We start from the raw sequence: 26,145 nt of genomic DNA, 5'->3' as shown, positions 1-26,145 counted from the left end.
GCTATCAATGTCTGCTCCAGGGTAAGTTTTGCAGTCAACGAGTTGATTTCTAAATCTTTGCTTAACCATGATATAATCTATCTGATACCTTCCAGTATCGCCTGGCTTTTTCCAAGTGTATATTCTTCTATTATGATTTTTAAATTGGGTGTTGGCAATTACTAAATTATACTTCGTGCAAAACTCTATAAGTCGGTCCCCTCTTTCATTCCTTTTGCCCAGCCCGTATTTACCCACTATATTTCCTTCCTTGCCTTTTCCAATGCTTGCATTCCAATCTCCAACTATTATTAAATTTTCATCTCCTTTTACGTGTTTAATTGCTTCATCAATCTCTTCGTATACACATTCTACCTCATCATCATCATGGGCGCTTGTAGGCATATAGACGTTAACAATCGTTGTCGGTTTAGGTTTTGAATTTATCCTTATTACAATGACTCTATCGCTATGCGTCTTGAAATACTCCACTCTCCTCATTTCATAGAAAACATATTTAATTTGTCACTCAACATTCACTTTTGTTCAATATGGCTTTCATTTGTAATGTGACATACATCCCCCCCCCCCCCTGAAGTCGATTTCATTCCAGACTGTAGCCAGCTAGTCAGTTGTTACCTTTGCAGCTGTGGCGTTAATTCGAAGTTTTAGCTCAACAAGATCAGCAGGCAAAGGCTGTACATAAACCCAATCTTTAATGAAACCCTACAAGAAAAAATCTAGCAGGATCAAATCTGGGAAGCGAGCTGGTCATGCAAATGGGCCTTTAAGACCTATATACCAACCTGCATCGCAATCAAGTAACCAGAAAATCTCAGACTTCTAGGCGTTAGTGAGGTGGTGCCTCGTCTTGCTGATAATAATGGCATCCATCTTGGTCATCATTGTGTAACTGAGAATTAAAAAATGTTGGAAGTGCATCCAGATAAGTGGATACCATTTACAGTTTCCTCCTGGAAGAACAGGCCATATTTGTTTGCTTAGGGCACAAAAAACATTGACCTTAGGGCTATCGCAAATGTGTTGCAAAGTTTCATGACCCCAAAGTTTATGCTACCCCGTATTCACCAGTTATGGGTGTTCACCTTGCCACTGATGTGAATTGTTGACTCATTACTAAAAATTACACTGAAAATGTATCATTATCTGCAGCTGAGCAATTTTATCAACATATGTAATATGTTAAGCCACGATTTGTTTATATGGCTTCAAGTGCAATTATTTGCCGGCCTCTGTGGCGCAAGTGATAGTGTCAGCCTTTTATTCGGAGGTCCCAGGTTTGAATTCCAGTCAAGCATGGCATTTTCACATGCTACAAAAATTGTCATTCACCTCATCCTCTGAAGCAATACCTAACAATGGTCCCAGAGGTTAAAAAGAAAAAGAAAGTGCAATTTATGTAATATGCAACAAACAGTCGTTTGTGGAATACCAGTCTCGCATGACACACGTGGAGTTGATTTCTTCAGACTGTGTGCAAAGCTTTCTCTGAGTTATTCTATAGCAGCTTTAGGAATGCGTGAGCAATCCTGGTGATTTTGTATGTTAACAGAACAACCTGTCTCAATGAAGGTTTGGTACCAAGAGGAAATCGTGTGTCTATTAGGATTCTCCCTGCCATACTCATGAAAATTACATTGAACTGCAGTTGCTGACTGAATATCATGAAACCAAAATGTGTGAGCACATTTTGCACCAGTAAATGTATCTATTTTTAAAAACGCTGGTGGCCAAATTTGGTATTTATGAACTACATGAGTCAAAACTTCATCTGTTTTACTATGAAGTGAGACCTCAATTGATTCTGTTAGTTATCTAAATAAATTTTTACATGCTTTTAAAGTTGTAAAGTCCTTTTTGAATCGCCTGGTATCTTAACTTAACTGTGGTTATGGTTATACCATAATAATTATACCATTTACATATTATAATTAACCAATAAATTCTGGGCAAATTTTGTTATTTATTTACATAATTTTTGGCTTTTATATGTTGTCCACATTAGGTACTCTCATAGATCTCGGCTTCATCAAATTTTTTTTTATAAAAACTATTATAAACATATTCAAGATGTTTTTTTTTTTTAAATGTTAAGCTTAATTACTTAATTTTTAATTTAAATAATAAGTAAAAGCAATAGGTGATAAAAAATATTAATCTTTGTTAATAAAATGCCTTATTCTGCTTCTAGAGTGCAATTTGCATGAGATATATTACTTCTTTTGGCAATTTATTTTTTACATCCATCATATCATGTTTTTATTTGGTAGAATCCTTTTGTAATATAGTATTATTTCCTTTCTCCTCCCTTTTTGGGCACTGCTAAAAAAATATTTTTTGGGTTATTTTATATCCATTTAATTTTCTGTATAACTGCAAGATTATATAATCGTGTTTCAGTTACATTATAGAATGGCATCTTTTGTGCAGATTATAGTAAATTCTCTGGTTATTTTCCCAAAGGGTACATATTTTTTTAATAAATCTGTAAATAGATTAGCCCTTAAAATTAAATTAAATTTTCATTCTATCGTCTTATTAATGTGATAAAAATTTCATTACTCATAGTCCTTGAATTTATTAAATGAATATGGATTAATAGAACGTGCAACTGCTCTATGTGGATTTGTTATTTTAAAACCCAAAAGTCTTGTGAAATATATTAGAATACTACATATTCAGAAAAAACTTAGTTGATTTGCTTCTTAATGATAATTATTATAAATTAAAAGATTAGAAAGAACACCTTCAAAAACCTTTTATAATAGTAGTTTCTAAAGAAACGTTTGCTGATTTTATTGAAATCTAATTTCAAGATTTGTACATGGTTCTGCTAAATAAGTTTATAGACCATTTTTGGAAGTATCCTTAGTAACTCATATTATTTCTCTTGTGGTCATGTAACTGCGGGGGGGGGGGTGTTATTTATTTATGATCATTTTTGCTTGAAAAAATATATATTTCTTTGCTGCCAAAGTAATACCTTTTATTATGAAATGAACAATACAAATAAAAAAAAATTTACAACTTCTCAGTAAAATTTTCTTAGCACTCTTATAACTACTAAAATCATAAAAGAACTACTAACAACATGCTGCTGTTACTTCTCTTTATTTACCTGAACATTTTTTTCACATCCTTTTTCAAGGTGATACACCTTGAGGTAATAATCTAGCTGCTTGGGAAATGTTAGGTTTTAAAACTACAATGTGCCTCCAGACCCTTGTTCATTAGACTTACAGTGCAGACAGAAATATTAAAAAAAAGATTATGATGCCATCTTAGAGAATTCGTATTTTCTTATATTTGCTAGGCGACATTCATTTAAATGCAGATTTATACAGTTGTTGATAACATTCCTTCCTAAAATCTGTTAAAAGATATCCATTACAAATTCTCCAGATAAAGTAATTTTGCTGGTTAATTCCTGTATTTAGATTGTTTATAGTATATTTTAAAAGATATTATTCAATAGTAAATGAAGAATAGTATAGATGTTGACATTAATTTTTGTCAATTTCTCTTTTCAGACCTGATTATGTTAGGAATTTCCATCAACCAGCTTTATATTTTCACAGTAATTTTCCATTTACCATAAATTATGCATTTATTCAATAATTATTTATGTTTTTTTAAAAACTTTCTGAATATTTCAAAATTAATACTGTATTAATATTATTACATTAGAGTTCAGAATACTGAGAGGTACAGATACAGAGTTTGTGACTAGATAGTTTTATGTGTAATATATATATATATATATATATATATATATATATATATATATATATATATATATTTCTTATAATAAGAATTACTGTAAATTTTAAATTATAGGGATTAGTCACTCATTATTCATTGACCTGAGTAATATTCTCTTCTGTTATGAGGAAAACTTTATTCCCATGTCTTGAGTTGGTACTGGTAAGCCTCAGCCTGATCAAGATGAATGGAAACTTCTCAGCGATCCAAAATTTCAACAGACCTGGTACATCACTCCTCAAGCTTTTTATCTTTCCAAAAAATGCTTTCTAATCATGAAAGCATTCTACTCATAGAAATACCAAAGTTACTATTGATTTTGTAATCATTACAAAACTATTTCCTTTCCAACTTTTTAAAGTTTAGTAACAAGTAAAAAAAGGAAGGTAAGTAATAAATACATATGATGAGTAATTTAGTCTGTACATGGAAGCCAAATCCTTCAAGATTCTTCATCACCTCCTAAATTGTTGCCCATTAAAAAATCATCTTCCCACTGTTAATTTCACCGTTTTTTTTTTTTCATGCCTTTAACGTATATAGCAAGTTAGAGTAGTATTTAGTATTTTAATCTTTCACAACTCTTAGGATCAATGTTTAATTACACAAATTAAAAAAGGATTAATGTTTAATTGCACAAAGTACAGAATATGTTTTTGGTGGTTGGGTTACAATTAACCACACATCTTAGAAATGGTCGACCTCAGACTGTACAAGACAAGAACACTTGTCAAGAACTGAAGTGTAAAACTGTACACTTCATTTACACTCATACATTTCATCCTCTGAAGTAATACCTAATGGTGATTCCCAGATGTTAAAACAGGGAAAAAAGAAGTACAAAATAAAGATTTTTGTTTGTAAATGATCTCAAGAATATTCTTAGTTTTTTTATTACTTTTTTCTTAATAAAGTAGGCTAAAACATGTATTTGATGGTGTGATTTTTTTTTAATATTTGGGGATTGTACTGTATAAGTATATTTTTAGTATGGCATGAATTAATTTTTATCTCTATAACTACAATTTTATGTACTTTATTATAAATGAAGAAAGTTTTTTTTATGAGTATTTATTTGTAGTGTAGAAGTTTTGTAGTTTAAACAGAAACGGATTCATTTTTGTGTTATCATAATCTGTACAATAAAAAAAAATTAAAACTCTTAATCAGGTTCAAATTATAATTTCACATATTATTAGTTAAATATAATTGAATAAAACTGTTTCCTTGTATAGTACTTCTTGTCCTGCAACTTAAATGTTTTTTAAGAATATTTTGTTAAAATATTTTGAGACCCATCATTAATTATTCTGAAAATATAACATTAAATTAAAGAAAATAGTGGAACAGTTGCTGATGAGTTTTAATTTTCATTTAAATGAAGTAATTCATTTTTATTTTGTAATGAAAAATTAAAACTTATATTTTTAATGAAACCCAATTATATTCATGATCATTAATTTCACCAAAAGTCATATATTATAAATACAACTTAAAATGAAAATTAAACATATGAATCATATTTGTTTTACTTTACCTTTATTTAACCAATATTTCAAAACTTTCTCAGTAATTTTAATTACTTATTGCGTACTCCAGATTATTTTAGTTTCACTCAATTTTCATTTTACATAGTTGTAGTAGTTACATATATTACCATTATGTTCCTTTATTTCCCCAAATCCATTTGTTTATTTAGTACTTTATTTTCAAATGATGTTATTAATGTTATATTCGTTATTAGTCATCTGAGTTGCAATACCAAAAGTACATCTACTTGTTTAAATGTTGCATTGCATGATTTGTTTTATATATTTTTCTTTGCTGTAAATGTTAGTTGTAGAAAATTAATAAAAATTATAATAAATAAATAGTAAATACCTCTGCCAATGTGTTGGAATCTTAATTGTGGTAAAAAAAAAATTGCTCTTGGTTATCCTTTTTTAACTTATAACAATAACTACTGTACCTTATTTACGTAACATGAATCTACGTCCATCTGAAATGAGCAAAATAGTTGAAAATTTTGACCTATTTACTGCCTAATAAGTAACATTTTCTAAATTTACTTGACCAGTTTAAGCTTACTTGGAAAATTCAGGTTTGATTTTTAAAAATGTTGAGTATGTTCACTTTAACTAGCTTCATAAAAAATATACATAATGTTTAAAAGTGACTGTTGTTAAAATGTAGATGATACAAATTTTAAAAACTGCTGATAGAGAAAAATTAATGATCTCAAAACATTAGCGTCATGGTGCTGTTTTCAAGACAGCATGCCAACTCATCATTTTCTTAGAAAAATTACTGTATCGCTCACACGGCACATGAAACTTATTGCTTTTATTTATTTATGAGGGGCGTTCATGTCAATCCAGGACTATTAAATTTTAATAAATCTAGACACACTTTTGATAGTAAAAAAGACTTTTATTTCTTGATGTAATCCCCCTGCTACATTTATACATTTATCCCATCATTTCACTAATGCTTGGATATACCCACAGTGAAGAAAAATTTGTCATTGCATCAAAACCACGATAGGACTGACTGCTTTACCTCATCATATCTGTCTCCCAGGAACAATTTCAAGGCCCTAAACAGGTGAAAATTGCCAGGAACGAGGTCCGGACTGTATAGGGGGGTTTGCAATAATTCCCAGCCAAGATCTTGTAGCATGCATGTCATTCGGTAGGCTGCATGCATTGTTCTGCAGAAACAGAATGCCTTTAGTGATTGCACCAAGCTGTTTTTTCTTGAGAACATTGTACACATCTTGAAGAGCTTTGCAGTAGTACTCGCTGTTAATATTGACTCCACGGGTAGAAAATCGACATGAATGATGCCATATTTATCACAAAAAACTGAGACCATAACTTTGCCTGCAGAAGCAGTTGTTTAAAATTTTTTAGGAAGTGGTGACTCTCCATGCTTGCACTGCTTTGATGAAAGTTTTGAGTTCAAAATTCTAGGTTGAAATGATGGACCCTTGTTTCATCACCTGTAACAATTCAGTCCAAAAAAACAGGCCTTCTTTATCAAAATGTTACTTTAACTCTTTGCAGATTTGCAATCTTTGCCGGTCAAAAGCAGAAAGCTGTCTTGGTACCCTGCATGCACTAACCTTAGTAAACTTCAGATGATCGTGAATAATTTTTTTTACAGTTCCCACAAACACATTTATTGCTTCTGCAATTTGCGCACAAGTTATTCGTCGATTATAAGGATCAGTTTTCATCGCTGATTGTTTATGTGAATGACTACAGTAGGCTCTGAACCACCTTTACTAGGATCGTCACTCACTGTTATATACGGCCTTCTTTGAAACATTTGTACCACTCTAATGTTTTACTGCAACTAAAAGTCTCATCACCATACTGTGCAAGGAGTCGCAAATAAATTTCACCGGTTTTTACGCCTTTATTCATGAGAAATTTCATAACATTGCACTGTTCCACATACCATTCACTACATTGGACACCTTGTTCTTTACGACTGACTGTTATTGTTCTTTAACGTCTCTTCATGCCAACGTGCCGTGCAGCAATAGTTGATACTTGTACCCTATGTTTACAGTCAGCAGAATGCGCAGGAATATCCATTTACTCTTAGTCTAACAAAAGCCGCAGATTGATGTGGGCATCTCTCATATTTCTTACTCGCCGAAAAATACCAAACTGGAAAACTATTACTTGAAACATGCCTAAATTATGTTCGAAAAGTAAGAAAATATTTGTTGAGTCGTCTTTTAATAAACTACTTTTTTAAGATCTTTTTTCTCATTTCACATGGGTGTAAAGTTAAAAATTATTCACAGGCAGTGTAGTTTTCAGTTATTTTTTTAATTACAAATTTCAGTAATAGAATGAGATAAGATAGATTAACAGCCTCTGTGGCACAAGTGGTAACATCTCGACCTTTCATCCAGAGGTCTGTCCCAGGTTCAAATCCTGGTCAGGCATGGCATGTTCACATGCTACAAATCATTCATATCTCATCCCCTGAAGCAATACCTATCGGTGGTCCCGAAGGTTTAAAAAAAAAATTAATTAACAAAAAACTAATTAATTAAGGAGTAGAAAAAGAATCTTTTTTAATGTCCTTAATCTTTTTTAATGTTACTGAAAAGTAAGTTATTAAATTTGAAAATCATTAGCAAAAATATAATGTGGCTATTAAGAGTCAGTTAATGAAACACTTAAACTGAGGTTATAAGAAGAATTTCTGTCGCTTAATTTTGCTTCGTACTTGGAATATTTTTTTTTGGTTTTACAGTTAACCCCTACTACTAGGAGAAATGTGTTTTTTTGTAAGATTCTGTTTTTTCATTTTTCCTGTAACTTTTATATTGTATATTTTACTTGTTTACAATACAGCTCAATATCAGCAGTTTAGAAAAATGAGTTGATTACTATTGTAATGAGACTAGATTTTTGTGTGAACCACAATGTTCATTGTTGCATATGAAAGTATAGCTCAATATATCTTCTTAGACAGAGGTAAATTTGATGGGATCCATTATTTTTACTCTTTTGTAGAGTCAAGGCTAGATTAACATGCTCTGTACCTTTTTCTTTTCCTTCGATTATGTATACATATATTGAAATGTTTGGCAGCTTTTGTTTCTTATCTTTTATAATTTTTATTTAATTATTGAAACTTCTAGTTGTTCATTTCTTATTTAAGTAAATATATCCTACTATTTTCAGTACCATAAAACAAGTAAAAAAATTATGATTTAAAACAAATTTTAGAGGCTGAGAATGTTCCCTATGTTTCATTGGTTCTTGAATGTTGATGGACAGTTGTAGAGTAACTCAATAGAAAATTAGCCAGAAACCACTTCAGTCATTTTCTCCACTAAGCTTGTTGTGAAATGTTTTTTTATACATGAAGACGTAAAACTTGTGTATCTTGTTAGGCCACTTTGTTATGACACCTAACAGGTAGACAGCTTTAGCCAGTACCTATTCTGACAATCACTGTACCGTTTTCATTTGACAATATCACAATTTACTTTTAAATGGAATGCTCATTTGAGTTGAGAAAAATTTGACTTTTGGTCTTAGATTTAGTAGAAGATATGTTTTTACATAATTCTTATACAATTAATAAGTTGGTTTTTTACTGATCATATGAGCAGTTTAAAAATATCATATGTCCACATAATTAATGTTTAGTGTGAAGTTATTAAAGTCTGTTACATGAGTATATTATAAGCTAAAAAAAAAAAATGTATAAATGCATATACATTATAATTACAGTACTTATTATTTATAATACAGTGGAATTCATATAATTTGAATACCCTAGGGAATATTCAACAATTTTGAAAATTCAAGCTTATATCAATAAAGGAAATTAAACAATGGTATTGTTTCTTAATGTAGCACATAACAATATTTTATGAATAATGAAAAAAATATTTATTTATGCTTGTTGATATTGAAGAAGTATTCATGCTTATTGAATGCAATATTTTGTATAAAAGTTTTTAAAAGTTTCAATAACATCAATAAAACTGGTTTGTGCTAATAATGCCATTTGTCATACACATTAATCTCATTAACTGTAGTGTTTATCCAGGTATCATGTATTTACATGGATATTTTCTTTACATAATTTAAAAAACTATACTGTATCCATCTGAACTTGCTGTTAAACCACTTCCTTTAACTTTTAAATCAGCTGTCTTAAGGATTTAGAATTTCATACAGAATCACACGTCAGATTTTAATAATTTTGTGTTTTTAATGTAGTGCAACGCATTATTTTCATTATACTTCAGCATTTTAAATTACTTTATAATGATCAAGTTAGTGCTTTATTTTCTTAAAAAAAGTTTATCAATTATTATAAATCATTATGAGTGTTAACAAGAATACCAAATTCTGAAAAAAGATCTTCATGTTCTTTTCATCTACTTAAATTTATTTTCTTTTGTACGTTATTAATTCAGATGATCAGTCAGGTCACAATAAACAACACCACACCACAGAAACATCACTTAAATAAATTATATCAAGTGGTTAAACACTTTAAAAGAACATTTAACAAACAGATTTCAGGTAGAACAGTTTGAGCAAAAAATTAAAATACATGAAACCATAAATTTAACTAAAAAAAAATCCACAAACTAGAATAATAATGGATGAAACACATTAGTTTCCAAAATATTTAAAGATACATCATGCAGCCCGGTAACAAAACAGTCAGTATATCAGTTGGAATGAATATAGCTTGTTTTTATGCATTTAAATACAATGAGCTTTTAAATACTAAAAGATTGCAATTCCAGTGCAGCACTCTTGGTAAGTGTGTTTTAATTGAAAATAATAATTATAAAAGAAATTGTAAAATTAGTTTACAGTTCATTTTACTTAGTTTACATGGTTCAAATTAAAGCAATCAAACTCACATTTAAGACTGTACTATTTGGTCAGAAATTTCAGAATTCTTAAATAGTAAAACAAATTTGGCATATGTTACTTCCAAGTTATAGGAATACCACCCTATTTTTCCTGTATAAGAAGTTGAAAAAAATTATTTTAGGATTAACTACCTGATATGTCTTAACATATTAGCCATACTACTATTACCGAACAATAGCTAAAATTTAGTCATTCATATGTTGATAAAACCATCAACATCTATTGAAAATGTCCCCTGATGAAAATTTTGATATAGCAAAAAGTAAAAAAAAAAATCACTTTGTTTAAGTGAATTAATTTTTGTTCTCTGTAGCTTCTTTTGATGTATACATTCAAGAAGACTCTTCAAATAGAGACTAGAAAAAGTTTTACATTGTGTAGTAGTTAGCGAATGCCTATTTCCAGCTTATGTTAAATACAAATGCATTTGCTAAATTTTCATTAAAATCATTCGAGCAATTATTTGCATGTTGATTTTATAAATACGCTCAAAAATCAGAAATAGTCATAATTATCACACTACATTGCACAGAAAAAATATGTTTTCACATATCTATTTTCAATTTACTTTTTAGAATTTTTTTATGATAGAGTATATTTAAGTAATGATTTTTAAGGTTATTGTATGTTGTAAAATCCGCAGGAAATTAATTGAAGAATGTCACAATTGTCATTGCTTAGTGCAGCCTAATTGCACAAATGAAAATAATTCTGCTAAGCATAATAATTTGAAAACAACTTGCTGCAATTTTATTAAATTTTGGTAAAAAAGGTTTTTAAATTTTGTGTTGAAGTTGTGTTTTTTCTATCATTTATTTTTAACACCAGATTGTTAAAATCATTAACAAATCTTAACACATTTTAATGATTTTTTTTTTATCCAGAATGTATGGTCCAGTAACTAATTTATATAATACTGAAAATTTAGTTTTGATAGACTTGAATCATATGATAGCAGTTTAAAAAAAAGTTTGTTTTCGTTGGTCTTCACCTCAATCAATTAATTGATTAACATAATATTTGAGTTTTTTTTTCAATCAAAAATTATAAATAAATTTTTTTATGGCAGATGAATAGAAACTTAGCATTTTCTCATTACTACTTTTTAAATTATTTCTTTTTTTTATACATATGAAAAATTGATCTTGTATATAGATGCTAATTATTTCCATTTAAAAACATTAGAGTATTTAATTCATTACATTAATATATATATAATAATTGGATATTTGAATATGTTCTATGGTATTCAATGTTTTACATTCTAATATGTGTTATTTGGTTTTGTTGTTTGTAAGTGCAACATGATACAGCTTTTATTTTATATTATATTTTTTTAATGCATTTGCTGTTAAATCTATTCTGTTCACTGTTGCTTTGTGTTGAATAGTGTCATTGTGTGATAGTTTTTGCAATTTGTTCCCCAAGCATGTTATTTTCAATTTTAATTACTCTGTATTAAGAATATCAACATTTAATATTTTCTGATAAATGATCGGTGGTGAGGTAAAAAGTTTTATATTTCTTGGCTTTTTCCTGATCAGTGTATTTATTTTGAAAGGTTGAAGGTATATTAGCTATTTTTTTATTTTTTTTATAATTTGATATATTTTTGAAAGTTTATTTTATTTTGTTAATTGGTAAGAGATTGACCAAAATTTGATCACTCTAGAGGAGATGAAAACATAATTGCCTGTAAATTATTTTTTATTTTGTTGCTCTACATTTTAACAAATTAAAGATTTCATTTTTTTTTAACAAAAATATGTTAAGATGTTATTTTTTAATGATTAAGTTATTGTCATAGATTAATAGCTTACATTAGTAAGCAAAAAAATGTAAAACATACAGATCTGCTTGTTCATAGTAGCGTTAACTTGGTAAACTTTGAACAAGTAACAAGTAATACAAATGACAATTTGGATTTTACATATATTACTCTGTTATTAGACACTTAATTGATTAATATCCAGAGATAAAGAATAAATTTGTTAAAGGTAGTTCATTTTTGTATATTGAAATAGGTATATTACTGTATTTTTTATGCATTTAAAATCTACTCTAAGATTTTAATTTATAGAAATGATTTCTGTGTACTTAAATATTAAAAAAATTAAAAAGTGTTCTTTTTTCCTATTTTCCAAAATATCTTTGAAACTAAGTAGAATATTACAAATATTGTTCAATACTTTTCTGTTTGATAAATGTTTTTGGATATAAACTTCTACAAAAAAATAAATAAAAAATGCCATTGTTACATCATGGTGATACCATTATTGCCCATTCAAGGATTCCAAAGAAACAACCACAACATGTAAATTATAATATAACAAATAATTTCATTAAAGAATTTACTTTTAAAAAAAATCGTAATGTTAAAAGAAGAAAATGATAAGTTAGTGATGGAAAATTCAAATGCATTGAATATTTGATGTGTATTATCTATCTGATTGCTGGCTATTGTTAATTATATAAAATACCACATTGTTCAGTATTTAATACTGTATTAATATACTGATAGTTCTGATCGGGCCTGATGATACATAAAAATCATTTTCCCATGGTGGTTTATATATTTTATATTATGACTTGGTTCAGTAAGAAAATTTGCATGTGCATAAATTTAAGTAAATGAAAACATCTGTGCAAGTATTATTTATGATTCACAGTGATAAACTGTAATACTTAACTGTTCTGTATTTTATGTTACTGTAAAATCTCATGCAGACTATAATTTCATAAAAATTTGGGACAATAAAAAATAGACATACAGTAATTTTCTTTCTTATATTTATTTATTTGAATAAATCATAATAATATTTGTCTTGTTTAATAATATTGAAGTTCATCTTCAGTAGATTTGTGTGTCATAACAAATAGTTGAATTTCAGAGCTATGTGTACATTTACTGTGACAACTAAAAGCAGTAAAAATTTTAAATCAAGCCTTTTGTTATAAAGGAATTGGGATATACCGCAGTGGTGTGGTCCACACAGTCCAGTAGTAGGGTATAAACTTATTCCTTAAAAAATGATATAATTAATAAATAATATAATATTATAATAATAATAATATAATACTTTATATATATAAATAATATTATTATTAGTTAATATTAAATTATAATTATTTTTCTAGATAAAGAAAGCATCTGTAATAAGTTAAAATGAACATTTATAAAAGTAACATCTTCATTTATACATTCAGAATTAATGATCACTGAGATTTGTCAAATTATTTCATTTTTTTATTGTTTATATTGTCTTAGATATCATTGGAAGATTAATAAGGCAAAACATAAAACTGATAAATTTTTCTTATTATTAAAAAAAAGAACCATTCTCATTTCTGCTTTTATTATTATGTTATCACTGAATTTATTTCCCCAAAATGAATTTCTTAAAATTTACATTCAGATGCACAAATAAATGTAGTAATGCTCTTTGTAATTAACCCTCCTTTTATTTCTTAACTCTATCGGACTGGTTTATAATTACTTTTTGTTCACATTAATCACACGAATCACATATAGTTTACTATACGTATATGTGAAAAGTTAATCCCAGTTTGTTACGTCATTAACATTTTTAAATTCCTAGTTAATTTTTTTATATAATCACTGCAGTTTTCTAATTACTTTTTGCATTGAGAAGCAAGGGTTTTATATTCTGTACCTAAAAATTGTCCACTTGTAATTCAGCCCTTAAGCTTTGTCATTTTTATTTCCTCACCCTTCTTAAACCATAAACTTATTTCCTGAAGTGAAGGAAGATATGGATGTTCACTAGGTTTAGTGTAGAACATGGGGTTGATCAATAAGTTCCCATTGCAGTTGCTAATTTTTCTGATTGTATGTATATATTTTGAATGAGAAATATTCTTGAGATATCAAGAATATGAAATTACTGTAGTTCTTTCTGTATGGCAGACCCTAGTTTTGAAAGGATTTCATATTGCGGTTTGCTGTGGTTTTTGTTCTTGATTTTTTATCATCTATTATCCATGACGATTTGCATAGCTTTTGTTAAGCAACTACATTGCTGCTGCCTTACCTTTCTTTCACCTATTTTTCATTTGCAGGCCCGTAGATTTTTGAAATTTATGATGAATCTCCAGCAGAATTAATAATAACTGCAATGAGAAATTGACTATATGTCAACAAGTGATGAATTGTTTGTTAATATAAATTACAATTACTTATTTTCATAGGAAGATGAATAACCAAACTATTAATAATAGTGGCCAATAACTGCAAAATTAACTAGTAACAGAGTATTGAAGTGATTCGCTTTTACACTTTTTAATAGTAACCAGCCCTCAATTTTTATTTGTATTTTACATTTGTTTTATGAATATTCAGTTAGAGAGACGTAATACAGACATAATAAATGTATTCAATTATAGCCAAAAACTAAAACTGAAAGTACGGCAAAAACAATGTGAAAATAAATTATCAAATTGAAGAGATTTTTGATACCACTGCATTACATTTAAACACTGCATATTAAATGTTTTAAATTAAATAATCCTATAGAATTTAAGCCTTCTTGGCACAGTATTGGTGTAGTATTTTGCTTGGTATTGCCATACAGTACTGGGAATCAAAAATTAATACAGATTCCTAATTTCAAAAATTTTAAATTATATAGACGAAAATAATCTTTTAAACCAGTGCCTTCAAATTTTATTGTAATTATACTGTGTTGTATATTTAAATTAAATCGTTCAAAAATCAGTTATATTGCACATTCTTCTTTTTTGCCTTAAATTATTTATAACAGTTGTGTTGATAATTAACAGTATGAACATCATCGAGCATAAAAAATTCATTTAAACAGAAATGTATTTATATAACACCATCCAAATTCATTATCACTTTACATTATATTCGAACATATTTTACCTCATAATGACATTACATTATATTAATTTCATTTATCTTTCTTTAAATTTTTATTAAATTGGTTGGATGTTAATCTTGTATAAAATAGGTATGGTGGAAGTAATACTATGACACCAATGCATCTTCCATTGACATCAACGAAAGGTAAACACACAACGACAGACATCAATGAAAGTTCAGATCAAATAACAACGACATCAAGAGCAAATAGACATAATAGATTATCATGGCCACAGTTCAGTGCTCCAACTAATGTAACTGATGTAAAACCACAACGAATGTCAGAACCACATCGAGTTTTATATCCTGAAGAAGCTAAAGTTATTGAACGAGCCACTCAGATTGTAATGTATGTATGAACAATTTGTGTTACGGGTTTGTTGCCCAATTTTGTCTTTTTTATTGGCGGCAACATTTTTTTATCTGTTGGTGATGGTGGTGGTGGTGGTATTTGGGGATGGCAGCGGTGATGGTTTAACTTTGCTGGTAATCTTCTTTTCCTCATAAATCCTCAAATACATTGTTAGTATTAATTTTAAATTTAGTTGAACTTAATTTTTAAAAGTTCATTTTTGATTTTTTGTAGCTCACTCAGTTAACATAACTCTGTGTTTGTTTATTTAGCTAACAATTAATTTTTTATTGACCTAGATTTGTAATGTGTATTGTTTTATAGTTAGCATTCTTTCCAATTTCTTTTAATTTTGGCGTGTTAACTTTCAACTAAGATCCTTTCCAAGGTGCATGAAAACTTTTACATCCATATTAATCTTGGGTTAGTTTTACAGTAAACATGGTCAGCATCTGTCTACTTTTACATTCAAGAATTGCTCTTAAACACATATTTAATTATGATTGAAAAATATTTCTTATTAGTAACTGTGCAATTACCATTAAATATTTTTTAACTGTAGATACAGTTATGCAGATAAGTGTAGTCAAAAAGCAATGAAAGTAGATAGATCTATTTATTATTATCTCTTTGAAGATTAATTATTGATTTCTTTTTACTAAAGTCATGGACAAGTTAATTTCATTTTTTTTAACAATATTTAAAAATCAGTGTATATTTAAATACAGTTAGATTTATTTAATGGATTTATAGTAAAACTTGACAAAAAAATGTGAGAGCTCTAATTTTTTCTGATGAATTGTGAAAATAATGATTTTTAATTATAAAGTGAAAAGTAGAATAATTATGACTAAGGAGAATACTAATATTATCAGAACTGGAGTATATATCGCAAATCAAAGAATACTGTTATTTCAGAAATAAAATTTAAAAGGACTGGCAGTGTAATAAAGACATCAAACATAAACTTACAAATCAGAAGATTTTCCTAATGTTTGTGTAGAGTGTTAGCTTTATATGACAATGAAATGAAACTTCATTAATAAGAAAAAATAAAGGATTTGAAGTGTGCTCTATAAAGAAATTTTAAAAAGTAGGTAGACTGATAAATCTTGAAAGGAGAGGAACTGAGGCAGGTAGTACAAAAAGAGTTGGTAGAAAACGTTACAGAAGATTCTGGGCTTGAATCCTGGTTAAGCTTGGTTTTTTCACTTGCTTCAGAATAAGAGGGTTATTTTTTTTCAAGGTCCGATCGGTCACGAAATAAAAACCCACAAAAAAATCGGATGAACCTTTGCACATATGTGTTGCACAGCGTCTCTAGTATGGCCTTCAATCACACCGCGTCACTTCTTTTAGTTCTGAACACACAGCTAGCACATAAACATGTCTACAACAATAGCATCTCCTGCCAAGTGTGAAGTGCGTGTGGTAATTCAATTTCTTCAGGCTGAAATTCATCGACGAATAAGTAATGTGTACGGTGAAACTTCAATGAGTGACAGCAAAGTGCGACAATGGTACAGGAACTTTAAAGCAGTACGTACAGATATTCATGATGCAGGCAGTCAGGGAAGGAAACAAGTGTCAACCGATGATCTCGCTGAGCGAGTGGATGAGGCAATTCGAGAAAATCGTCAGTTCACAATTTCTGTATTGAGTGATTCGTTTCCTGAAATATTAAGGTCAGTTCTCTACACCATTGTGAGTGAAAGACTTTAGTACCGCAATCTGTGTGCGAGATGGGTTCCCAAGATGCTGTCCGACCATCACAAAACAATGAGAATAGATGCCTCCCTAACATTTCTCCAGTGCTACCACAATGAAGGAGACGATTTTTTAAACAAAATTGTCACAGGGGCCAAGACATGGGTTCATTTCGAAACTGAAGAAACAAAAGAACAATCCAAACAGCGGATGCATTCTCATTCTACCAGTAAACCAAAGAAGTTCAAGCAAACCTTCTCCAACAGAAAGTGTATGGCTACTGTGCTTTGGGACCGGAATGGAGTTCTCTTGGTGGAATTCATGGAACGTGGCACGACCATCACTGCAGCCTCATACTGTGTGACTTTTCAATGTCTACGAAGGGCAATTCAGAATAAGCAGAGAGGAATGTTGTCATCAGGCATTGTCTTTCTTAATGACAATGCTTGGCTGCACACTGCAGCTGTAACAAAGAAGCTCCTGCAGCGTTTTTGTTGGGAAGTGTTTGATCACCCACCATACAGCCTGGACTTGGCTCCATCCGATTTTCACCTCTTTGCTCACATGAAACGCTGGCTAGGAGGACAATGTTTTGGCACAGACATCGAGCTGCAGACCAGCGTAGAAACATGGCTGAAAACACAGGCGGCTCCGTTCTATGACAAGGGTATTGGAAAGTTGGTACCACGCTAAGACAAATGTCTAAATCGGAGTGGCGACTATGTAGAGAAATAGCATAACTATGTAAGTACTTGTTACGATTAAAAAATTTTTTATTTTCACTCTGGTTTTAATTTCGTGACGGATCGGACCTTCAAAAAAAATAACCCTCGTACCACAGTATTTTAAAATAAGAAATTTTAGTTTATTAATGGAAGTAAGTATAGTACGTAAAATTTGTTAATTGTGACAAAGTTAACACAAAATTATTAATAATCAGTCATGATACAGATGACAAGAAACAGTTTCAACTAATGTTATGTATATTATTAGGGTTATCTTATATTTACAGAACCATATTATACAATTTCTGTAGTTAAAAACCAAAAAACAATTTAATTATATTAGAAACAAGTTTCTTTATCAAAGCTATTTCATTTTGTTTTGTTAAAAGATATTTTTATTGTTTTGTTAAATTTAGATAACATATATAGAACATTTTTTTTAATTTTTGTGTTGAGGATAAAAATCTGAATTTTATTAATTAAATTTTGTGAAATGATTTTTACATATATACACATACACGAGATCTGTAAGTAAGGTAGAGACTAGTTTTTTTGGCAGCCAAATTGGCAACCACTTTAAAGTTACTAGTAAACATCTGGTTGTTTGAATAGCTGATTTACATTAGGTATTAATATTTTTAGTCTATTGTTGCCATGTGAGACAAACAAACTTTTCACACAATAAGTTTTTGTTGTGCGTTACAAAAATGAGTGATACTAATTATAAGAAACATTGTGCAATCAAGTTTTGTGTTAAACTCTCTGAGAATACTACTGAAACATTTTCAAAAGTGAAAAGGGCATATAGAGATGATGCTGTCACAAGCCCAAGTTTGTAGGTGGTTTAAAGCATTTTCAGGTGGCTGGGAATCAGTTGCGGACAATCCACACTCTGGAAGACCATTAACGTCAAAAAGTGACGACAATGTTGAGTGACTCAGAGACTTGATACGGTACGACCAGTGATTGATTGTCAGAATGATTGCAGAACAATTGAATTTCAACCATACCACAGTCCATTAAATTTTGACAAACAAATTAGACATGAAAATTTTGTGCAGAATTGGTCCCAAAAAGCCTCACTGTTGAACAGAAAAGCAACTAGGTAGGTGAAAGTATATTATGATCTTCTAGGATGAATTGAAACTGATCCTGATTTTCTAAAAAGTTTATTACTGGTGATGAATCTTGGATATTTGAGTACAACCCAGAAACAAAACACCAGAGCAAGGAGTGGCACTCTTCAAACAAATCAAAACCAAGCTAATTTGTTTCTTCTATAGTAATGACATTGTCCATAAGGAGTTTTTGCCTACAGAACAGACTGTAAATCAATACGTTTACCGAGAAATTCTTGAAAGACTGGGGAGACAAGGTGCCCACATGAGACCAGCCATCAAAGACAACTGGATGCTGCCTGCATCATGACAGTGCACACTGCACTCTCAATTAATGAGTTTTTGGCAAAGAAAAACATTCCAGTAGTTCCTCAACCACCTTATTCACCTGACTTGAGTCCTTGCGACTTTTTCCTGTCCCTGACTAAAAAAAAACCTTTAAGGACACCATTTTGGAACAGTAGAAAACATTTTTTTAAAAATGTAACCGACCACCTGAAGAATATTCTGGTTTATGAGTTCCAACTACTGCTTTGAAGAGTGGTAAAACCATTTGAAGCATTGCATCATGGCTTCCCAAGGGAACTATCAAAAGCGAGTCTATGAATAAATGGATTGTAAATAAAAAGTTTTTCTGAACCAGTCTCATTACTTTAGTTACAGACTTTGTATTTTATGTTAATCAAATTTATATTTATTTGTATATAATCCCATAACTTGTAAAGAAGGTAATTTTTTGTTCAGTGTAGAGTTCATTGATACATTTAATTACAGTTTTATAAATATTTACATTACAAATATATATTTTTTTTAATATAATTACATTGTAAATTACTTTATACTAAGACTAATAATTATTAATTAAATTACAAAGAATAGATTCAATATAACTAAAATAAAGAACATATACAAATTAAGTTTAGTGTTCATTAACATGAATTATTAATGAGCTATGTTGGACAATAGCAAAAAATAATTCAACTAGAGAATTTCTATTATTATTGTCTAGTAATACTTATATGTAAACATATATATATATATATATATATATACATTTTGTATTTTTTTTTATAATCAAAACCAAATTGAACAACCCAAGTACAGAATTATAAAAAAGTAAATGAGATGACACTTATCTTCTTTTTTTTTCTTTTTTTTTTTTTTATTCCAATAACACTTTTGCAGGATCCTGCGTTTTTTTATAATTTGTTTATTACATACTGAAATATTATTTACTACTGTAAATTTTTGTCTCAAGAAACTTATCATAGTCTATTATCTAAACTGGAGAGAGTTTTTTTTTTTTTCAGAATTCAAGAATTTTATTTATCACTTGCCTTCCTTAAGTTATTGCTTATTATTGTTGCTTTTTTCTCATTTTTAAATTTACTGAAGTTTGGTCCTTTAATTCAGGTATAACAATTATGTTAATCTTTTCGTACTTCATAAAATAGATAGGGGTTAATTTTTTTTTTTAATTTATATGTAGATACAGTATATTAATTTACATTTTTGTATATATTTATAATTGTTGTATATGCAGTTTTTTCCATTCTAAATGTTTATTGTTCAAAATTTACAAGAAACAGGTCATGGGTTGTGCAGGTAATTTAGTTTAATTGCATGAGTAGATATATGTCATGATAGAATTTTTAAGCATATCTAATATTTCTCTTTCTTGTAAACATTAATCTAATAAATTTATAAGTTTCAGTATATGATTTTTATCCAAGTATCCTGTTTACTCAAGTAAACTGTAATAATACATTAATTTTTACTTTAATCAACTTTATAAATTACTCAAAAGGAAATAGAAATCAAAATATAATTTAGTTTAAACTAGCATTTATAGAAGACAGTAAAAAAATTAACCTTAACCATTTCTACAGTTTTGTTAAGCTACATGTTATGAAATGATCTGTATTACTGAAGCAGTTGTATGTTTTATGTTAGTATCCTTATAAAGATGTAATGTAACAGCTGATCATTCTTACTTTAATTGATTTTAAAACAAGTTAAACTTATTTTCAGTTGAGATTATAAAAAAATCTCTGCTAGTTAATATTATTCTGATAGCAAATTAGTTGACTTAATTATGCTGACATCCATTAAAGGTTATGAATAAGATTGAGTTATTATGTGCTTTGTTGTGTTAAAAAGACCAGGTAAAAGATACTGTTATAAGAACTGGTATATGGTAGCTCTTTGGCAAAGATTCTTCAGTCAGCAGTAGTAATAAATGTAGTTTTTATTGTTTGACTTACGAATGCAGAGGAAAATTGAATTTAAAAAAAAATTAAATATTGTTTTTGTTTTTTGTAGTATAAAATAAAGAAGTACAGTAAATTGTTGTGCACATAGCTATAGCTGTATTTAGATAAACTTTTGACTTTATGTGTAACATACATTTAATTGTCTGTTGTCGTTTATGAATTATCAGTTCTTAGGACTAAGCTAAAAAATCTTGTGTTAGTAAACATGGAGGGTTATCTAATAGAAAATTTGTGTAGGAAATAGTAGTAAGTCACTTAATTACCATTCTTTTTATGTGCTGTTATTCATTTTTTTTTTTTGCAGGAAGAACAAATCATTTCGACCAAGAGAACGAGGAAAGAAAGGGTTAAAAAATCTTCAAAGCGTTAAAACACTCGCTGGTAGAACACAGTCACACGGACAGATTGGTAAGGCTAGGAAACAGCCATTAACTGTAACAGCACAGTTTCAACAGAGTCTCCATAGTTTAATGGATACTTTGAATCAAGCTAATCCTTTCTTTATACGTTGCATAAAAAGTAATGGACAAAAGGTAATAACTTGTAAAATAAGCAGTTTATTTTATTAGATATTCAAATCTGAGTTGCAGTTCATTTTTTATTAGTAGTTAAGAGATATAAGTTGAAAACAAAATAAAATGCTGAAAGACCAGCCAAAAAAAATAATAAAATTCTAAACTAGTTACTTATTTTGATTCGATAGATATTATTCATCGATAGATATGAAAATTAATTGAAAGAATGTATAAATACAAAAAAAAACCCTAACATTTGGCTTTTAAAAATGTCAAAATTTATTTATTTATCCAACATATTATGATGTTACGATATTAATGAAATAGCCATTAATGGCTATAGGCAACTATATAAGAATTGCAATTTATTCTCAAAAATGAATAAATAACAAGATTCTCATGTCAAATTTACTGGGGAAAGTTGCCTCAACAACATGGAGGGAAGTGGTTTTTCATTGAGCCACATACCATTGTATATCAGCCAAGCCCCCAAAATGCAAATATTATCTTCATTTTGATAGCCATGTTCAATGTGCATTGACAAAATTTCTCACAGAGAAAGCATCTGACATTACTATGTGTCATAGCCATTAGAAAGACTGAAATGCATAGCATAAAGCAAAAAGCTTAATGTACCCCTTTTTTTTAGTGGAACACTAAAGTGTTTTTGAGAAAATAAAAGATTTTATTTTATGAAACTTGAAAAATTAAAATAAATTAATTTTCATTTTTAATCTTGCCTTTACAATCTAAATTTTTATATATTTATATTTAATATTCTATGAAATATAAGCCACCAAAACACAGTAATTAGATAAGTTAAACTTACCACACAATTTCCAATAATCGATTTTTGTGGGATCCCGTCCCACATCAGAATTCAATACCAGCTGAAGATGCGAGATACTGCGAACTGTTAATTGGAAATTAATATTTTAAGTTTAACTTATCTAATTTCTGTATTTTGATGGTTTATAATTCATATAATATTAAATTTTATTAACACAGTCTGTATTTAATGAAAAAAAAAAAAATATATATATATATATATAAAATCATCCTACAAATGACAACAAGCATTTTTTTTTTCACTCTGGGTGGACCAGTTCAAGTTTTTGTCATTCCTTAGACCCAAATAATTATATGAACTGGTTAATCATGAAGACCTTAAAATTTAATCATACTCTGCATCAGCCAGCTTAGATTATTTTCGTTTTTGAATCGATACATTCCAAACCATTGTTAAATGGTTTGAAATGTGGTTTGGAGTGATATTCCAACATTCTTTACTATATAGATGGCCTTCATAAAACTAAAATAAATACATATATTAAAAAAGCATGAAAACACATTAAAAATAATTTTATTTCTAATTTTTTATTTAAATGTAATAAATATAAAATTATTTATTGAAAAATAAAACATGTGTGTGGCTGTGAACATTCCACATCAAACATAAAAGGTTCACTTATTGTAAGTCTGTACTCCTTTAACGTACTCTCAGACTAGCCACTATATCCTGTACGAATCAGTTATTTAAAAACCAAGAAAAATAAAAATCCACTTCCAGATTGAAATGTAAAAGTACTTATTAACTAATATGATGGTTACATTAAAAAGAATTATTAAAACAGAAGTGTAGGATTTGATTGTCATGTTAACTACAGTAAATTATACTGCAATGTTATTTAAAATTGTTTTTTAGAATAACAAACAATTTAAAAAAATGAACAATCTACTGTTCATTTTTAAATTTAATATTGCTGTTAATTTTACGTAAGTACATTCTGGATATGACTATGTGCAATGGATTTAATTGTTGCTATTACTCCATTTTTATTTTAGAAAGATGTTACTTCTAAAATTCTTATTAGCTTTTAAATAAGTCTATAGACTATATTTTTTTTTAAATAAGTTACATGAAAAATACAATATGGCCCCAATCTGTATTAAATTAAATAATTTGTAAAATTTCATGAAGTGAAAAAAGTTAAAGTTAGTTTTAAAAAAATAACCAGTAAGTTATATATAAAAAAAAATCTATTTAAATAGATTTTTCTATTTAGTCTGAATTGTTTTGTATCCTCACGATGGACTCTTGGGGAAATTCTCTTCATCTTATAATCATATAACATGAAAATTTCTACTATAAAAGTATTTATTATTCATATGTTACATTAATCAATTTTTAATTAATAATTAAGTTGGTTTATTATGTATAATATAAATTTATGCATGTAAATTACAAATTAGGTAATCATGATGAATAGATACTAGTTACTAAATTAAACAACATGCAAACTATATACTGGTTAATCATGGTACAACTTAGTACAACTTTTCAGTTTTCCAGTATAATTTAATAACTTGTTTTTAAATAATTATATGAAACATTGTAATAATTATCATTGATAAATAAAATAAAATAAAAATACCATTTGCTGCTTATTCTTTTTAAAGATTTACATAAGCACTTCACAGTACACACCGCTCCATCAGATGTTTTAAATTTTTTTTTAAATTAAAAAAAAAGGATGTCATCCCTTAGTTAGATTGTTAAAAAACTCAAACATGGTAATAGTATGTTTATAATTTGTTTTTTGACATTTTAAAGAATTTTTATTAATTTTATTAGTATAATTATATAAATTTAGAGTATATTTGTTATTATAAATTTAAATTCTTATGTTTTAGTTTTACTGTTTGACAGATACCAAATACATTTGATGATGAGACTGTACAGAGGCAGTTAAGATATACCGGCATGTTAGAAACCGTTAGAATTCGACAGGCTGGATATAATGTGAGATTATCATATGAAGAATTTATACAGCTGTACAGGATATTATTACCTAGGGGCCTTCTTAGGTATGTAATATTATTTGAATTTAAAGATAATTAATTTCAAAATGCTGTATTATACTGTTATACTCTTTCCACACTTCATCCTTCCCTCCACTTTTTTAATCTTTTGCATGGTAGTTCATGTTTTCTCCTTTATTTTTTGTTGTTCTGTTTTTAATATATGTTGATCTCTCACTCAGAAACAAAATCTAGTCATTTAGTCATTTTTAATATGCAGTAGAAAAATAATAGTCTTTGAGGGGATTCCTAACAGTAATATAAAAAATGAGTTATATTATATTTTCATTATTTGTATACTATAGAAAATGCACAAGAGTCTAAGTCAGTACCACATTTTAAATTCTTCCACAGTATAATATAGTGCTAAATATTCAGTACAATCTTATATCATTTTTTCCCCAAAAAACTGTTTCCATATCCTAAATATTGCATCCAAATTAAAACTTTCTTTTAAATCACTGAAGTAAAATACCTATTTTTTGTCTTTAGTCCTCATTTTGTTTTTGTTTTTTTTTTTTTGTAGATTGTGTTTTTTATGTAATTCTTTAAAATATTCTCAAGTTTTAGTCGCGATCTTTTCATCTGATAGAATTATTGAGTATGATGAAATGTTAACTCAGAAATATGAGGTCTATGATTGAAATGCATAAATAAGAGTGAAAATGTATTGAATTATTTTTGTAATGGGAATTGGACTGTTCTCAGCGCTGCATATTAATGACTTGACCATAATTATCTTTGGTGTACAAGATAGTGTTTCCATCTTTCCTTATAATGCTTTCTATTGCCTCAAATCTTTTAATAAATTAAAATTTTATTTAGATTTATTGTTTTTTTTTTTAATATAACATGCTGTTCGTTGCTCTTTTGATATAGTTGCAGATTCACTCTCAGATTAGTTCATCCCATAAAACTAATGTGTTTAAAAAATTATATTTTATAAATCACTTAGTAGAGAAAATAGTTGTATACCATATTTAAACTTGTTAATGTAATGAGTTACAATTATTTGAAGAAAACTTGTACAAATTATAAATACTTAAACAGTACTCGTTAACTCTGCTTTCCCTTGTAATTTCAATGTTTTATCACAGAGTTACTAATCTTATAAAAATAAATTATTATATATGTAAGAATAGTTCTATCTGTTAAGTAATCAGAAAAATGTAGTGGATGATTAGTATTCAGTATGGCATCCATTTTTTAAAAATTACTGGTGATAGGAAGTTTTTTAAAATCATTGTTTCAACAATACTATTGATCTGATTCTTAATTTTCAATTAACAAAATGGAAATGGGTAGTGAGTGAAAGAACCGCTAGAAATCTTTGTTGTTGTTAGAAAGTAATAAAGTTGCTTAAGAATGATGCTCATCAATTAAATAAAACAACTGTATAGGACAATAGAGTTTTGATGTTCACCATGTTTAACTGACTGTAATCTTTCTAGCTAGACAGCTGAGATCTGAGATCCCTTAGTTTTAATGGAAATTCTT

The 26,145-nt window shown here is 28.5% G+C and overlaps 1 protein-coding gene across 8 annotated transcripts in view; it reads left to right on the top strand.

Annotated features, from left to right (window-relative positions):
• LOC142324637 (unconventional myosin-IXa-like) overlaps positions 1–26,145 on the top strand; it is a 198,086-nt gene that overhangs the window by 108,200 nt on the left and 63,741 nt on the right. For 4 of the 8 annotated variants that reach the window (XM_075365515.1, XM_075365494.1, XM_075365500.1 and 1 more), the window contains 3 exons: positions 15,185–15,445; positions 21,576–21,804; positions 24,497–24,654. In XM_075365515.1, coding sequence (XP_075221630.1) covers positions 15,185–15,445; positions 21,576–21,804; positions 24,497–24,654 — 648 coding nt within the window. Of the gene's footprint in view, positions 1–10,836; positions 10,957–15,184; positions 15,446–21,575; positions 21,805–24,496; positions 24,655–26,145 lie in introns of all 8 variants that reach the window. The other 4 variants (XM_075365531.1, XM_075365522.1, XM_075365545.1 and 1 more) reach the window with 2 other exon arrangements.

Source organism: Lycorma delicatula, chromosome 1, assembly GCF_047948215.1.
Source record: "Lycorma delicatula isolate Av1 chromosome 1, ASM4794821v1, whole genome shotgun sequence".
NCBI lineage: Eukaryota > Metazoa > Arthropoda > Insecta > Hemiptera > Fulgoridae > Lycorma > Lycorma delicatula.
This window is presented reverse-complemented; position numbering and strand designations above follow the sequence as displayed.